Source organism: Salmo trutta, chromosome 16 (assembly GCF_901001165.1).
Source record: "Salmo trutta chromosome 16, fSalTru1.1, whole genome shotgun sequence".
In the NCBI taxonomy this organism is placed as follows: Eukaryota; Metazoa; Chordata; class Actinopteri; order Salmoniformes; family Salmonidae; genus Salmo; species Salmo trutta.
Genome location: NC_042972.1, coordinates 12,738,945 through 12,757,559, shown reverse-complemented (window position 1 = coordinate 12,757,559; position 18,615 = coordinate 12,738,945). Strand labels below are relative to the sequence as shown.

General features: G+C 40.8%; 2 protein-coding genes across 3 annotated transcripts in view; one reads left to right on the top strand and one right to left on the bottom strand.

The window, feature by feature from the left end:
• Window positions 1-1,974, top strand: part of LOC115150108 (E3 ubiquitin-protein ligase rnf213-alpha) — a 62,129-nt gene extending 60,155 nt beyond the window's left edge. The window contains exons 67-68 of the mRNA XM_029693039.1: window positions 24-202; window positions 767-1,974. Of these exons, the coding sequence (XP_029548899.1) occupies window positions 24-202; window positions 767-917 (330 nt within the window). The 3' untranslated portion in view covers window positions 918-1,974. The remainder of the gene's footprint in view (window positions 1-23; window positions 203-766) is intronic.
• Window positions 1,975-9,546: 7,572 nt separating this feature from the next.
• LOC115150107 (eyes absent homolog 2) overlaps window positions 9,547-18,615 on the bottom strand; it is a gene marked incomplete in the record, with an annotated part of 46,900 nt that continues 37,831 nt past the window's right edge. For both annotated transcript variants that reach the window (XM_029693038.1, XM_029693037.1), the window contains 6 exon segments: window positions 9,547-10,829; window positions 11,206-11,306; window positions 11,780-11,901; window positions 13,496-13,610; window positions 13,755-13,915; window positions 15,417-15,475. In XM_029693038.1, the coding sequence (XP_029548898.1) occupies window positions 10,749-10,829; window positions 11,206-11,306; window positions 11,780-11,901; window positions 13,496-13,610; window positions 13,755-13,915; window positions 15,417-15,475 (639 nt within the window).

Below are 18,615 nucleotides of genomic sequence, written 5' to 3'. Positions count from 1 at the left end.
TTCCTCTATCTTCCCTCCTGAAGGACCCATTCTCTGGGGTCTCGGCTGAGTACCAGAAGCACCTGGAGGAGGAGCAGAAGAAGCTGCTCCAAGGTTTCATCACCGTGGGGAACATCAACACCTGGCTGCTGGAGATGCACGAGTTCCTCCTGCTGAACCTGGGGAGCCCTCGTGCCTCGGATACCTATGGACCACACTGGAGGTGAGGACAGACAGCAGGTGTGGGCGGGAACAGGGGCTACTCCCGAGGTCTTCCAATTCCAAACCATCATTGTAACTCTCATTTTTCATGAATGGGGACATTTGTATTTTAAGTGCATGTGACATGTAGCTGCCAAACACATACATTAGCCTTGGATGTGAAGCCACATTCACAATGTAAGGGCTAAAGTTGTAGATCTAATGTCGAAGAAAGGCAGATGTGACTTCACATATTTTGCTGTTATTTGGTCCCCTTGACTGAACAACATTGTCACGTCTACTCCAGCTCGCCCTCTCTGGCGCTCAACGTCGCCGGTCTACTCACCACCGGTCCTGGCAACCCTCATTAGGCACACCTGGACTCCATCACTACCCCCTTTATCTAGCACTCCCTAGCATCACTCTTCAGGCAGTATTGGTTCAGACGCTGCGCTTGTTTTTGTAACGCTCCATGTTCGGTATTATTAAAATCACCATCTGCACCTGCTTCCTGACTCCCTGCGTTACAAAAACACTTCTAAGGTCTGAAATCACAACCTGTTTTGTCTTCTTTCTCTCATTCTAGTGTCAAAGAGACATTGGCTGCATACATGGACCGCAAAGAACTACAAGTCCCGCCTGACGCGGAGGCTTCCTTCCCTGACGAGATACTCCTCTCACAGATTGTGGAGACCTGGAAATTTACTGTCACTTACAAACAGGAATGGATGATGTAATCGATTCCACCTGAATGTGATTTGTAAAGGACTACACTAGATCACCGGGGAAATGTTAGAATAGAACACAAGTGCTTCTGATTGTATGCTGTGATTGTATGTGCTTTCTCCAGTGATAGCACAGTATGTGCCACACTGACGCACCATGCTTATATACCAAGAGGATTTATAACTGGTGTGTGGAGAATCTTGCCTTTCTACAGTACAATTTTTATTTTTTTTAAATGCATGAAATTAAATTAAATGAAATGTATGCATTCACTACTGTAAGTCACTCTGGATAAGAGCGTCTGCTAAATGACTAAAATGTAAAATGTACATGTACTAACAAAAACTGCCTTGAATGTAACGTTTTCTCAGGAAAACATTCCAAATATAGTTTTTTGGTCAGACTATGGGCTTGGTTCAATCCGTATTGCTGAAGTTCAGGGCAATAGCGCGATTGAATATTAAAGGCATTGTTAATGCGTTCGCATGAGACTGCATTCACGGTAAACGCTGCATGTCGGCTCAAATGGAAATTACCTTTACACTTTAACCTCGCTATAGCGGTGGACTTCGGGTATACAGATTGAATCAAGCCTTATATTAACCAAACTGTGTTTACAGAATGTTTTATGCAATCATTTTTGTTACTAGATGTTTATTTTGGGGGGAAATATTGTTTACATTATTTGAGAGACTAACTCCAGTGCAGTTTTTATGTTTACCACATTTTTATGCTATGCTCTTCTCTTTTACTCATTGTACTTTTAAATGGGTTTATATTTTGGGAGAATTTTGGTGGTTGGTGTTATTTTAAAGTTAATATTTCCAAACATTGAGTTCAGATCAGTGCAGTAAGCATCCACTTGAGGGTGCTATTGGCCCACATTTTGTAATTTACAGTCCTGAAGATCGAAAATGAAGTTAGTTAAATACATGACCTAATCATTTTATCTGCTTGGTTTTAATGTATTCTGGTTGAATATGACTGCATTATCTTCTTCCATTTGTTTTAAAAATGTGTCCAAATCATGGCATCTTCAAATAAAAGGGCTGGTGCTGTCAAGAGTGATGTTTGTCACGCCTTTGCTGGTCATATACTCTTTATTTACAGGCCTAGATAATACCCTCATTTCACTAACTTGCCATTGCCAATGGGTCATATTTAATTTATTTGAAGGTTTGCTTAGATAGCTTATAACCTATTTAAGCAGACCTTCAAATTGTTGAGTAACATTTTAATTAATAAACTATTAATAAATGATTACATGTAATTGGTTAATGTATTCATTTAACATTAATAAATGTTTATATGTATAAACCATATTAGAAATAAGTGTTATATGTAAATCATTAATAACAGGACTTGTATTAAATATTGTATAATTATTCCTCATTTAATGGTTAACAAACTATCTAAGGGGAGTGATCAGAGAGTTCATGCTATCTGCCTTGAGACTTCCTCTAGAGACTGTAAACAAGGTGGCTTTCCACCGAGTGCACAGACGTGGAGCTTGGAGTGACAAGACCAAGGGTCCCCGACCGATCAATGCAAAAATTGAACACTACCAATGAAAGGAGCTGATCAGAAGCAGGGGAAGGGAGCTAAGCTCGGTCTGAATGACCAATTTCTCCAGGAGATAAACGAACGTCGCAAGAGGCTGTTTCCTGTCCAGAGGCAACAGAGGGAAAGGGTTTAAGCGTGCCTTTCTCATTGTAGACAAACTCTTCATAGACAGACAGCTCCTCAGAGACAGCTCTATAACACCACGGTGGTACTAAATGCTATGGGGATGTCAGGTTACGGGAAAAATGATGGGGACTAAAAATATCTGAACACTATGAAGTTGATATGTGCACAAACACACTCTACACCCTGATTTACACATATGGACGCATTCACACACACACACTTGATCTCTCTCCTCTCACTCTCTCGTTCTCCTCTATTGTCTAGAGCTTTTCTACCATTTAATGGTTTTTGTTTGTCTATCTTTTGTATGTCTTTGTCTACATGTTTATCTATGTTTACAACAAGCAATGGGAAGATATCAGAACAGGGACGTTGGGGAATAATAACATATTTTATGGGATACATTTGTACTGTAGTGAACCCGTTTCTATAATAATGCAAGGTCTCTTTCATAATCATGTGAAAAGTCAATTGCTATGAAAATACTGGGATGTGTTTTTCAATGAAAATGATGTTAAATTTAATTATGATGCAACTATGATGGCTGTACCACAACCTGCCGTGGTTGGGAGTCCCAGCGTCGTCCGGGTTTGGCCGGTGTAGGCGTCATTGTAAATAAGAATTGTTCTTAACTGACTTGCCTAGTTAAATAAAGGTATATATATATATATATATATATATATTCATGATGGTGATACAGTATGGATTACAATTATCATCCTGAATATTAAATCTATACTCACTTCATGTTACACACATAGACACTCAACCATGCAAATTAGCTGGGTTATTATTTATTTAGACATGTCACATTATAGTCTTACTCTTATCCAGACATCATACACACTCTCACTAAATCACATCCAATCTCATACACATCAACCTACTCAGATTTACTACACACATAATATCTTGACTCAATTTTCTAACATCTGTGGCATTGGCTCACAGGCAAACAGGCAAGGGAATAAAACAAATATTGCTAGAACCTGTTTCTTGAATTATAAACATCAGACATTTGAAATCTCAAATTTTGACCATCATAATACCTCTTATGGCATTAACTTTACAAGCCCTAATGGTCAATTTAGACTGAGACTAGTACTGAGGTAAGGTAAGGGTTGAAATAGGCATAGCCAGTTATAATTGTAACGGATTGAAATCTCAAATTTTGAGCGACATAATACCTTTTACGGCAGTAACTTTACAAGCACTAATTATAGTCAATTTAGACTGAGACTAGTATATAGTTATGGTAAGGTTTGAAATAGGTATAGCCAGTTATAATTATAACGGCTTAGCAGATTATAAAAAAAGATGATCAGTCTTTACCTGGCTAAATAAAAGGAATACAACATATACTGTTTACAGGAAACTCACTCTACATGCTTAGATGAAGTTGCGTGGAAAAAGGAATGGGGTGGTGAAATAATTTTCTGTGATGAGAAAGGAACTCAAAAGGTGTGTGATGAACAAAAATTTCGATCTGTATGTGCAAATAGTCAGGAATGATTCGCAAGGAAGGTGGATCCTTTTGAATATGAAAGTGGGTGAAAAAGAGACTTGGCTCATTAATCCATATGGTCCAAATCAGGATGATCCATACTTCTTAGAAAATATTTATACCAATTTATTGAACTTACAGGCAACAAATGATCAAATCATTATGGTGGGAGACTAAAACAGCGTTAAGTACCTCAATGGACCGTAAAGGAAATCACTCTATAAACGATCATCACATCAAATATTATGGACACATTAGAAATAGTGGATATTTGGAGACTAAAAAACCCTGACCTAGTGACATATACAAGGAGGAGACTTAATCAAGCTAGTCGTCTTGACTACTTTCTTGTCTCTTTCTTTCATCAAAGTTTTTAAAAGTATTGATAGAAGACAGAATGTGATCGGATCATCATCTAATTGGCCTTCACATAACTCACATAACTCAGAATTTCCACCAGGATGGGGATATTGGAAATTTTATCGAATTCTACTGGAGGACAATTTATTTTTAACTAAGACAAAATCATTTATAACTGACTTTTTCCAGTACAATAGAGGTTCAGCAAATTCCCTTATTGTTTGGAATACCTTTAAATGTACCTTGAGAGGTCATTCAATTCAATATTCATCAATAATAAAAAAGCAGTTTCTGTCTGAAGAGACAAGACTAACAAGGGAAATACATGAAACAATAGCACAGGTAGATAGCAATTTAAATGATACTACACAGATACAAAATAAGTTAGAGGAAAAACAAAAAGAACTGGAGGATCTTATTCAAGAACAATGTAATGTAGTCTATTACAAAAATAAAGCAAACTGGATGGAATATGGAGAAAAATGCACCAAATTCTTCCTGAATCTCCAACACAGGAACGCTACCAAAAATCATTAGCAGAAACTCGTTCCTAAAGACGGAGTCATCTATGATTCTTTGAATTATATTTTAAAAGCGGAAGCTAAATATTTTAAGCTGATTTTTTTTATTTCACCCTCTGAATGACGATTACGGTAAGGAATTCTTTCCAAATAATACAAAAATATAAAATTAACAAATGTACAGAAAGATCAGTGCGAAGGCCAAATTACAGAGGAAGAACTTTTTGAGGCTATTAAATCCTTTCAGTCTGGAAAAAACCCAGGGCTTTATGGCATGCTAGTAGATTTATATCAATACTTTTTTGATATACTAAAAGATCCATTATTAGCTTGTTTTAACTACTATAGAAATAGTAGTCTGTCATGTACTCAGCAGGAAGGTCTGATTTCACTATTATTAAAACAAGACCCAGATGGAAAATATAAAGGTCCAGTCTATCTAAAAAACTGGAATTTCACACCCTGATATGTTTCACCTGTCTTTGTGCTTGTCTCCACCCCCCTCCGGGTATCGCTCATCTTCCCCATTATCCCCAGTGTACTTATACCTGTGTCGTCTGTTTGTCTGTTGCAGTTCGTTTTGTCCGTCAAGCCTACCAGCGGTTTTCCCCATGCTCCTGTCTTTTTCTATAGTTCCTGTTTCCCAGTTTTGACCATTCTGCCCTGACCCTGAGCCTGCTTGTCGTTCTGTACCTTGTCACACCACCCTGGATTATAGACCTCTGCCTGCCCTGACCCTGACACTGTCTGTCGTTCTGTACCTTTTGTCTCTGATCTGGATTACCGACCTCTGCCTGCCCCTGACCTGTCGTTTTTCCTGCCCCTGTTCTACTAATAAACTTTTAGTACTTTGACACTGTCTGCATCTTGGTCTTCCCTAAAACGTGACACTGGAGGCCACTTACACTTCAATGTTGTGATGCAAAAATAATAGCGAAATACAAAGCACTCAGACTTAAAAAGGTTTTACCAGGTATTGTTTATCCTGATCAGACAGGTTTTTTACATGGATGATACATTGGAGATATTAAACGACAACTCCTAAAATGAATAGAACAGAAGCCAGGCCTGGTATTTATAGTGGATTTTGAAAAGGCATCTGAAAATGTAAGACTGGATTTTAATTATAAATTGTATTTATTTTTGGTGAGTCTCTTAGAAAATTGGTAATGTATAGCAACCCCAGGTGTAAAATAGTAAATAGCGGCTACTTCTCAGAGAGTTTTGCATTGTCAAGAGGTTTTAAACAAGGGGTGTCCACTGTCACCATATCTATTTGTTATGGCCATCGAAATGCTAGCTATTAAAATCAGATCAAATAACAACATTAGAGGATTAGAAATAGAAGACGTAAAAACGAAGGTGTCCATGTATGCTGATGACTCAAGTTTTATATTAAGTCCGCAAGCTAGATCCCTGCAACGTCACATTGAAGATCTAGATAAGCTCATCCATTGTTTAAAAATTGCCTTTTTGCCTGTGTATAGATTGTCATGTCTCATTTTCTATTAATTGAAAATGAAACCCTTTTCAAAGTATCTCTCTTTTTCAAACAAGCATTGCAGAGCTGGTAACAATTACAACAAATATTATGGCTGAACTCAAATGTGCTGGTTGATAAAATACCTGTATTTTGTTTTTAAATTAGATTGTAAATTGGAATGGTAGAGTTATGTCTTTCATGGAGTTATCATAATTGTATGGGAAGGTCTGGTCAATCCAAGATTACAGCCAATTGATTACAGCATTAACCTAAAAATGGAGGAGGCAGGTGGCAGTGGGAGAAGGTAGGGAACTGGTCTGTCTGCCCAATTTAAAGGATCAAAACTGGCAGAGGAATAAAAATCGCATAATTAGGAAAGTATACCAGTTTCATTTGAGGACAGCTGTGCCATACATATTGCAAAATAATTGAGAAGAGATTTTTGATGTACCAATTCCATGGTACAGGGTGTATCTCAAAGTTTTGCTCACTTGAGGTGGAGTATTTTATGATAAGCTGCAGACCTCACTATTTACCCAGAGAGTTTTCATCAGTTTCTTTCGTGGCTGTCTATATACCACCCCAGAGTGAGGTTGGAACTAAGACCGCACTAAATGAGCTGTATTCTGCCATACGCAAACAGGAAAACATTCATCCAGAGGCGGCGTTCCTAGTGGCCGGTGACTTTAATGCAGGGAAACTTCAATCAGTTTTACTGAATTTCTATCAACATGTTAAATGTGCAATCAGGGGTAAAAAAAAATTCTAGACCACCTCTACTCCACACACAGAGATGCGTACAAAGCTCTCCCTCACCCTCCATTTGGCAAATCTGACCATAACTCTATCCTCCTGATTCCTGCTTACAAGCAAAAATTAAAGCAGGAAGCACCAGTGACTCGGTCTATAAAAAAAGTGGTCAGATGAAGCAGATGCTAAACTACAGGACTCTTTTGCTAGCACAGACTGGAATATGTTCCAGAATTCTTCCGATGACATTGAGGAATACACCACATCAGTCACTGGCTTTATCAATAAGTGCAACGAGGATGTCATCCCAACAGTGACTGTAGGTACATACCCCAACCAGAAACCAAGGATTACAGGCAACATCTGCACTGAGCTTAAGGGTAGAGCTGCCGCTTTCAAGGAGTGGGACTCTAACCCGGAAGCTTATAAGAAATCCCACTATGCCCTCTAACAAACCATCAAACAGGCAAAGCATCAATACAGGACTAAGATTGAATCCCTGTTCACTCATGACTGCACGGCCAGGCACAACTCCAACACCATCATTAAGTTTGCTGATGACACAACAGCCTATAGGGACCATGTGGTGCAAGGACAACAACCTCTCCCTCAACGTGATCAGACAAAGGAGATGATTGTGGACTACAGGAAAAAGAAGACCGAGCATGCCCCCATTCTCATCGATGGGGCTGTATGGGAGCAGGTTGAGAGCTTCAAGTTCCTTGGCGTCCACATCACCAACAAACTATCATGGTCCAAACACACCAAGACAGTCGTGAAGAGGGCAAGACAAAACCTATTCTCCCTCAGGAGACTGAAAAGATTTGGCATGGGTCCTGAGATCCTCAACATTTTTACAGCTGCACCATCGAGAGCATCCTGACGGGTTGCATCACTGCCTGGTATGGCAACTGCTCGGCCTCCAACCACAAAGCACTACAGAGGGTGTTGCGTACGGCCCAGTACGTCACCGGGGCCAAGCTTCCTGCCAGCCAGGACCTCTATACCAGGCGGTGTCAGAGAAAGGCCCTAAAAATTGTCAAAGTCTCTAGCCACCCTAGACCCCACACCCCCCTCACTGTTACTACTCTCTTTTATTATCTATGCATAGCCACTTTAACAACCCTACCTGCATGTACAGAATTATCTCAAATTACCTCGACACCAGTCCCCCCCCACATTGACACACTGACTCTGTACCGGTACCCCCTGTATATAGCCCTGCTATTGTTATTTACTGCTGCTCTTTAATTATTTGTTTTTCTTATCTCTTATGTTTTTTTACTTAAATTTTTTTTGTATTTTCTTAAAACTGCAGTGTTGGTTAAGGGCTTGTAAGTAAGCATTTCACTGTAAGGTCTCTACACCTGTTGTATTCGGCGCATGTGACAAATACAATTTGATTTGATATGAGTTGATATATAAAAGGACACAAGATTAAAGACTTCGTGCTTTTCAGCTAAAATTATCATATAGAATTCTTGCCACCAAAACAATGTTGCATATTTGGGGCATACAATAATCGCAGCTCTGCAGATTTTGTTGCGAGGATGCAGAATCAATAGACCATTTGTTCTGGTATTACCCTCAGGTAGCCTGTTTCTGGTCTCAGGTTCAGGAATGGCTGAATAAGTAAGTTTGAATGACACTGAGGGGCAGCGTCGGTACAGCTAATGCCAGTTTGTCTGAGGCTGATACCGCGCAGGTGTTTGTACATATGCATATACACAAACTCTCATTCAAATGCACACACGTGCACATACACGGACACACACACACCTGTAAATAGTGTCATACATGCACTGAAACATATTCAGTTGGGCTTGCTGTTATGATTTTTGTTGTCCTTGATGTCTTTAGTTTTTTGTATTGTTGTTTTCTGTTTTCCTTTATCGTTTCCTTTATCGGGGGGGGGTTGTCTAGGATGGTTGAGGGGCAGGTCTCGGGGTACTGTGGGGGGGATCTTGGAGGGCTGGTGGCCCGGCTGTTGGGAGCATGGGCCGGTGGCTAATACTGTAGGTCGCTGGTTCGGGTCCCCGTTTTTGACCTCGTGGGAGATCTGTCGACGTGCCCTTGAGCAGGGCATTGACCCTGGTTGCTCCTGTGGGTCGCTCTGGATGGGAAGCTGTTAGATGACTGAATGTAATGTCAATGTTGAGTGGCTTCACTGCAAGTAGATTGTATGTTTTAATATTAAATTTTAAAAAAAAATATATAGTAATAGAATAATGTTCATAAGTAGACCGTCCAAAGACCTATTACCTGAACATTCAGGAATACAGTTCAAATGTGTCGTCAGTGAGCAGTTCAATCTTAATTAAGATACACTTTTCTCAGAATGTAATTAATTTATCTTTATTAATCTATTATAATTGTCCGTCGAAACAATAAAACCTTATATACAGATCATAGCTAAGCTGACAGTGTAATAGGCACATGCAAGTCGAAAGACTATCATAGCATTTCCCTTACATACAGGTTATACATAAACGGTCATGGAGAAAGATGACAACAAATGTACACCCAACAACTTATGAAGCACAAAATGTGTTCCTTAATAAAAAGATTCAATCGCTAGTCTAAGTCCTCTCCAAGACAAATGTATATGCTGAAAGAGACGTGTCACAAGGTATGGATAGCTGATTTTTCCTTTGTCAAAGGGTTGCTTAGTTTCCATATCCATTAATCAAGATGTTAGTTTTAGTAATGCTGTTGGTCTTTGTCTGTCTGAACATCTTGGCCTAGCTGCTCTTACCAATTTAGATTTTATTTTCATAAAAGGGCACAGAATGGATAAGATAATTGACTTTTCATTATTGGTATATTAGATTAAAATGTCATCATCCAGAAAAGCCATGTGAAACAATTGAGTCAAGGTAGGATCTAGCTATCTCTAATAACTTGCTGGTAATGTCCAATCCTCATTCATAACCCTTATTTTATACTGAATAAAAATATAAACGCAACATGTAAAGTGTTGTTCCCATGTTTCATGAGCTGAAATAAAAAATCACAGAAATGTTCGATGCTCACAAAAGGTTCTCTCTCAAATTTTGTGCACAAATTTGTTTACATCCCTGTTCATGAGCATTTCACCTTTGCATATCTAGACTCTGGTATGGTGCTGGAGATAATGGAAATGAGGTTGAAGAGTGGCCTAATTGCCCTTTAACAATGTCCTCTTATCTATCCCATTCCTAATAAGAAAAGTGAGCACACAACAAAACAAAACTATTCATCCTCCATGTAAGGAAAAATGCACTTAGATCACCTAGATTGTTATTTTCAGTGCAACGCTCTAAAGTTGAAAAGTGGGATACCTTTCATATGTAAAAGTCTCTGTGTAAAAGGATGAAAGCACATATAATATTTCCAGTAACAATTGCGATTCCCTGCAAGATACAAAGATTGGTCCCTTATTCTTGGCTTTTGTATTGTGGTGAATCGACGCCGCCCTCAACCCCAATTGGTCCATTGGACAGGAAGTGGCATCACCAGGCAGGAAGTGGCTAAGGGCATGATGGGATAGTGCCCACTAGAGGTAGTCCAGCTCCAGTGCATGACTCAGAGCCTCCAGGTCAGGCCGACACGACACTCTCCAGAAGGGCATGTTCTTCTGCAAGACACAAATGGACATGTTGAAAATGATGAACACTGGCTAAACTAGCTAGCTAATGTAACTAGCTAGCTAACATTGTTCAGTGAGCCACGCTCAAGTTACCCAAGCTCAGCGAGCTAATACAATCTTATGGCGTGTAGGAAAGGATAGAAACCCCAGTCACTGGTCAAACTAATACCAAACACAATTCCATGCTTTAGGATAGAAACTTTATCTTGGTTTTTCAAATGATAAGCAAACGTTTGAAATAATATGTGTGGGGGGATATTAGATTTGATCTGACGTCTTTGCACAAGCATGAAAAATAAGGCAGAGGGAAATATATTGTGCACCCACCCACCCACCCCTTTTCCTGGTTACACGCGAGTCTCACCTTCTTGGCTACAGACTCCTCCTCCACTCCATCCCCTATTACCACGTACACTGCTCGCCGACCAAACCTCTGAGCCACACGCTCAAAGCAACTCTCCTTCCCTGGAGAATAGGTAAGTGTTCAAATTATTAAAAGTAACAAATAAATGAAGTGTTAATTAAGACTTTGTGAAACTAACAAATGTTGTATACTTCATCTCAAACACTAGGAACTTTAAAAACCATGATTACATTTTTTTTTTACATTGGTAGGACTACGTATGCTGCAACTCAGCTTTTAGCTGCAAATGTGTACAATTCAAAATAAACCTGAAATTCATATCAAGTGCTAAACGTAAGTGTAAACAAATTAAAATAACACTTTTGGTAAAAATTGTCAAGAAAGTAAACAGATTGCACAATGCCAGCTGGCAGGTAGTAAACAGGCTTGTATACAAATTGTTATACACAACATAAACATTTTGTTCAACGACGATGTGAAAACAATCAACCCAACTCTAAATCAACCCAACTGTCTCTTTTTAACTCTAACAACTGATAATCTATGCCATATCGAGTGCGGCACGCTGCCTCACCTGTCTTGGTGGCACTGTAGATATTCTCTATAGGGAAGGCTGAGCCCAGTCCGTAGAGCAGGACCTTGGACAGGGCTGGGATCAGCTGGGTGGTGGTCACCAGCACATTCACACAGTTTGGTCTGAAAACAGAGAAATGTCAACACATGATATGAGTATGCCATGCTAGCATACTTGTAAATGTCCAGTCATTGCACTAACGCTAGTTAGCAACGGCTCGGGAAACTAACTCCAACTTCCTTCAAACTGCACGCAGAGAGATGAAAATGGTATCCACGAGTTCATCTGTGTAACGATGTGCGCTGAGAGTCGGGAAGCAAGTTCAGGGAGTGAGTGTTTTAATAAAATAAAACGGAACATAATACAAAACAAGAACCTCGAACAGCACACAGCCATGAAACAGAAACAATAACACCTGGGGAAGGAACCAAAGGGAGTGACATATATAGGGAAGGTAATCAGGGAGGTGATGGAGTCCAGGTGAGTCTGACGATGCGCAGGTGTGTGCATAACGATGGTGACAGGTGTGCACCATAACGAGCAGCCTGGCGACCTAGAGGTCGGAGAGGGAACACAATCTGACTCTGAGCAAGTAGAAAACCAGAATATCACAGTATCCCTTTAATACATTTGGAGTACCATGCATTTATCATTTGTACCCAACTATATTATTCTGAGTGAACCTACTGTTTACATTGTTTACTATTTTCTGAATTTAGATTTTTAAAATTTCTTTCACCTTTATTTAACCAAGTAGGCCAGTTGAGAACAAATTGTCATTTACAACTGCGACCTGGCCAAGATAAAGCAAAGCAGTGCGACAAAAACAACAACACAGAGTTACACATGGGATAAACAAACGTACAGTCAATAACACAATAGAAACATCTGTATACAGTGTGTGCAAATGGAGTAAGGAGTTAAGGCAATAAATAGACCAATAGTGGCGAAGTAATTACAATTTAGCAATTTACACTGGAGTGATACATGTGCAGATGAGGATGAGCAAGTAGAAATACTGGTGTTCAAAAGAGCAGAAAAACAAAAACAAATATGGGGATGAGGAAGGTAGTTGGTTGGATGGGCTATTTACAGATTTACAGACATTTGATTTGATTAGGATCTATTTTAGTCCTCATTTGGAATAATCTTCCAAGAGTCCTTAAACATTAAAATACAATTTATAATGCAATCACATTTTCACATATAACACACTTACAAACAGTCATAATACACTGCCATATTGACCAGATAAATACTCTGACAGTCTGAACAGATTGATTGGTTCCTTCATCTACCACAGTCCTGCACAACCTTCACATTCATTATATTTAAGTGGTTCTAAAGAATTGTTTGAAGTTATATATTGAAAGGTTTCTGGTTTGCTCAGAGAAATGATTCAATTTCTTTATTGCTCTGAATCGAAATGTTATTTTGCCTATTTCTCTTTTCTGCCAGATAACACATAGATGGTGGACAATCTATTCCTAGTATTGACTGAATGTTTGTCTCTTACCAACTGAATACTGTTGTGAACGGAGTTTGGCCGTTTTAAACGGTGTACATTGTGAAATAAAATAAGCATGTTTTTTTCCCCAATTATCTTGTTGATTGATGACCACCCAAGAGCGTTGTGCATGACTACAACTGAATAATCATATCTCCACCTTAAAACAATGGAGTATCTAGGACAGTTGAGAAGGCGGGTGCCCTAACCTGGAGTTTATGAGGGCCAAGGCCCTGAGAGCCTGGGTCAGCCACAGATCTGTTAGAACCTCCATCTCCCTCCGCAGCTGCAGCCACTCCTCCCGCTTGGGACTGCCCAGCAAACCTGACACAATCACAATCACACACCAATTATTCATTATGATCATGGTTATACAGCATGGACAAATTTAACTTACATTGTAATTGATATATCAGCTGACCACCAGAGAAGATCACACCTACACGCACACACCCAAACAAAACCCACCTCCCACGTTGTTCTTAAAGGTGTTGTAGATCTCCTTCACCCTCCGGTAGCGAAAGGCCAGTTTCCTCATCCAGTCAGCCCCACCGTGGACACCTGAGCCCAGGCACAGAGTACCGGCCCCCGTAGGGCTCTGGAACCCGTCCGTGCCAAAGTTATACGTGCTGTAAGAAAACAACAAAAAGAGAGCATTAAAGAGAAGCATGGCCCTGGGCTATGGTCAGATCAATGTACAACTCTGTCTCAGAGGGACCTGACCAGTGCCTGTAGATTTATGGAGTAGTATAATATAATTACTGAAGTAGCTAGTGTAAAGAATAATAGAGGAATGCATTATGCAAAACCTTTTTCCAGTGGGAACCTGGACGGGAACAGACATATTATTTTTTACATCTAAAATCCTATAATAAAGAGAGTGAGGGTGAGACCATGCAAGGATAAAACAAGATTGAATTCGAATTTTACACAATACACAACAGATCAATATTAGAAGTTTGTTATATATTTGTGGGGGAACGTGTAGTATGCACATCCAGCTGGGTTAATACATATTCAAAAGAGTAACATGCCTGAAAGCACTCAAAAATGGGGGAAGGAATGCACAAGGCATTTGAGGAACATCTTGCACTTTCTCAAATATTCCTTTGAAACCTATCCTAAAATTCTTCATCAATTTATTTAGTAACATTTCTGGAACGAGGGAGACAGAGAGAATGACAGAGTGTTATTTTGATTAGACGTTGAAGAATGATGATATTGTTAACGTTGATATATTGTATTGCCAGAGGGAGAGAGGGGGAGAGAGAGAGAGAGGGGGGAGAGAGAGAGGGGGAAAGAGATAGAGAGAGAGAGAGAGAGAGAGGGGGGAGAGAGAGAGAGAGAGAGAGAGAGAGAGAGGGGAGAGAGAGAGGGGGAGAGAGAGAGGGGGAAAGAGAGAGAGAGGGGGAAGAGAGAGAAGGGGGAGAGGAGAGGGGAAGGAGAAGAGAGGGGAGAGAGAGAGAGAGGGGAGAAGAGAGAGAGGGGAAGAGAGGAGGGAGAGAGAGAGAGAGAGAGAGAGAGAGAGAGAGAGAGAGGGAGAGAGGGAAGAGAGAGAGAGAGAGAGAGAGATGGGAGAGAGAAGAGAGAGGGGAGAGAGAGAAGGGAGAGAGAGGGGGGATAGAGAGAGAGGGGGAGAGAGAGAGGGGGGAGAGAGAGAGAGGAGAGGAGAGGTAGTGAGAGGGGGAGAGAGAGAGGGGGAGAGCGAGAGGGGAGAAGAGGGGGAGAGAGAGAGAGAGGGAGAGGAGAGGGGGAGAGAGAGGAGGGGAAAGAGAGAGAGAGGGGGAGAAGAGAGAGAGGGAGAGAAAGAGGGAAGAGAGAAAGAGAGGTGAGAGAGGAGAGGGGTGAGGGAGAGATAGAGGGGAGAGAGAGAGAGATAGAGGGGGGAGAGAGAGAGAGAGAGGGCTAGAGAGGAGGGGGGGAAGAGAGAGAAGATGAGCTGAGAGGGAGGAGAGAGAGAGAGGGAGAGAGGGAGAGAGAGAGAGAGAGAGAGAGAGAGAGAGAGACTTGTTTTCGAGAAAGAGAGCAGGACATATTTTCAATATACACCCGCTGGTCCTTTTGTAAACCCACTCAGTGCTGGTTTAAGTGTGGGGCGAGTTAAATTCAAGATGAAAAGCTGTACAGTACCTCAGGTCCTGCCCATTGTCGTCTGACGCCACGTCATCAATATGAACTTGGTCACATTCCTGGGAAAGGAGAGGGAAAGATAGTGGATATGTTAGAGAAGGAGATCCGTTTCAAAGCTGTGCATGGGCAGGTTTCTTCTTAAGGGAGCCTCAGGGAGCGATAGAACAAAAAAAGAAGAAAACAAAAGACAACAGGGAGGTGGAAATAAGCTGCTGAGACATTCAGGCGCCAGTATGGCAGCGTACCAACTCCACCTGACACCACCATACTCCACTAATAAACCCCACTAACATTTACACCATATAAACCTCTTTTACCAACTGCCAAAGAACCTTCAGATCAATGTCCATTAAATACAGGATTTTTGTAATGTTAAATATACTGTAGTATACAATATTAATACGGTATATGGTAGTACATATACTGGATGTAAATGTATTTCTGGATTGTTGGTGTGTGGAAGGTGCTACAAGTTGTTACAAGGTACAAACTACTGTGGAAAAACAGCTAAGTTTCTTCCTCAGACAATTCTTAAAAACGACTTTCCCATGGTGCTCCACTACAATACACGCACTATCCTCCCACCTCTCCACCAAATCCCTTTGAATCTCCACTTCAGATCTGCTATTCTCATCTCTTCCCTTCTTCAATTCCCTGACTCCTACTTCAGTAACTACTGACTCCTACCTCTTCTCCCACACGGCTACACCGGACTGACAGGCCGCGCTATCGCCTTTCAACCGGCCTGAGACACAGGAAGACGCTACCTCATCACGCTCTTACATCTCAGCCTCACTCCTTCCCCATTACTGCTGTAACGCTCCTCCAATGCTGCGACCCAGCTCCCCCAGACACAGAGGGAATCGTTAACACGACCCACAACAGGCTAAGCTAGGGTTTTATGAGGCAGCTCTAGACCCCAGTACATCTCAACACCTCCCAAGCTAAATTGATTTAAAGACATGAATTGGCGTTTGGCGTGGATGGAGAAGTACATATCTGGCTATGTAGGGATGGGTTTCGATGATGAATATAGACATAGAGGTATCTGTGCAAAATTAGAAATATTACATGTTTCTGACTTCTCACAGGAGCTAGTTAAATGAACGACTATTTTCTTCTGTTTCATCAAGAAGCAGTGTAACTGCGGTAGAGCCTTCCCTAGCTCTTATCTCTTCATTGCCTACAGCTTACTCAGCCTGTGGCATCTATTATCTCTCTATTAGCAGCTTCCAAACCTGTAGGAAGATTCCTCCATAGATCATTCACAGTCCACGACTAACAAAGATGGCCACCGCTATAGGCCAACTGTACGCATGAGGAACTACAGAGGCGGGCAAAGAGAAGGAACTTTAAAAGAGGGGTTTGAGAACGGCTTTGTCAGCCTTCCTCCCCTCAGGTGCTTCTTCTCCCCACAACAAATGTTCCTTTCAGAGACAGACACACACCTACAATTAACAACTCACAGTGTTCCTTCTCCCCACAAGCCCAATTTAATCCTCGTCTTTGTCAGAACAAGGCAGTGGAATGCACAGAGAAAAGCTTACATGTTGTTCATGATGGTAAAAATACATACGTTTAACCCTATCCCAAATTCACTTTAACAGTTAGGCTTTCAACTGGAATATACAATATATATCCAGTGGTTCATTTGTAAATAGGGAGGTGAGCTGAGAGGGGGGTGACCTGGGGGCCTTTGAGGTACAGGAATGTATATATAATTTAAAAAAATAAACTTTACAATAAAGCCTTGCATGCATTTACCTCACTTTTGCGTGCTGGCATAGAGCAGTAGAGTAGAGGCACTTGCAGAAGGTGCACACATGAGGAAAACTTTTTGAAGCCTACAGTCCTGGAAAAATGTGTCCTTTAATAAACACATTTCATGCAATTCCACATCATTTTAGATGACTGCTGTCTTTAGCAGAATCTTTTTTAATATCTCACAAATATCTCACAAATTTGACAAACTGAGAATCTGAGATCAATAAAAACAAACTTGTGTTAAATCCATCAGTAGCCTAGGTGTGCAGAGACACATATTGTACAATATGAGGGGGATAGTCCTAAAAATGCTGTCCAGTTTCACTAACTCACCCAATGATGTGCAGCTCACTCACCAGAGATGGACGATGATCTCGTGCCAAACGCCTATCTCTGTCTTCTTTTACTTTGTCAAACAATGCTGCTCGCTCAATAGGCCTATTTGGTAGTTGATAACATAGGCCTATTTGGTAGTTGATAACATAGGCCTATTTGGTAGTTGATAACATAGGACTATTTGGTAGTTGATAACATAGGCCTATTTGGTAGTTGATAACATAGGCCTATTTGGTAGTTGATAACATAGGACTATTTAGTAGTTGATAACATAGGCCTATTTGGTAGTTGATAACACAGGCCTATTTGGTAGTTGATAACACAGGCCTATTTGGTAGTTGAGAGTATTCTCTTGTCTTATCCGGTGTCCTGTGTGAATGTAAATATGCTCTCTCTAATTCTCTCTTTCTTTCTTTCTTTCTCTCGGAGGACCTGAGCCCTAGGACTACCTGGCATGATGACTCCTTGCTGTCCCCAGTCCACCTGGCCATGCTGCTGCTCCAGTTTCAACTGTTCTGCCTGCGGCTACGGAACCCTGACCTGTTCACCGGACGTGCTTGTTGCACCCTCGACAATTACTATGATTATTATTATTTGACCATGCTGGTCATTTACGAACATTTTAACATCTTGACCATGTTCTGTTATAATATCCACCCGGCACAGCCAGAAGAGGACTGGCCACCCCTCATAGCCTGGTTCCTCTCTAGGTTTCTTCCTAGGTTTTTGGCCTTTCTCAGGAGTTTTTCCTAGGGAGTTTTTCCCAGCCACCGTGCTTCTTTCACATGCATTGCTTGCTGTTTGGGGTTTTAGGCTGGGTTTCTGTACAGCACTTTGAGATTTCAGCTGATGTACGAAGGGCTATATAAATAAAATTTGATTTGATTTGATTTGATTTGATAACACAGGCCTATTTGGTAGTTGATAACATAGGCCTATTTGGTAGTTGATAACATAGGCCTATTTGGTAGTTGATAACACAGGCCTATTTGGTAGTTGATAACATAGGCCTATTTGGTAGTTGATAACATAGGCCTATTTGGTAGTTGATAACATAGGACTATTTGGTAGTTGATAACATAGGACTATTTGTAGGCAC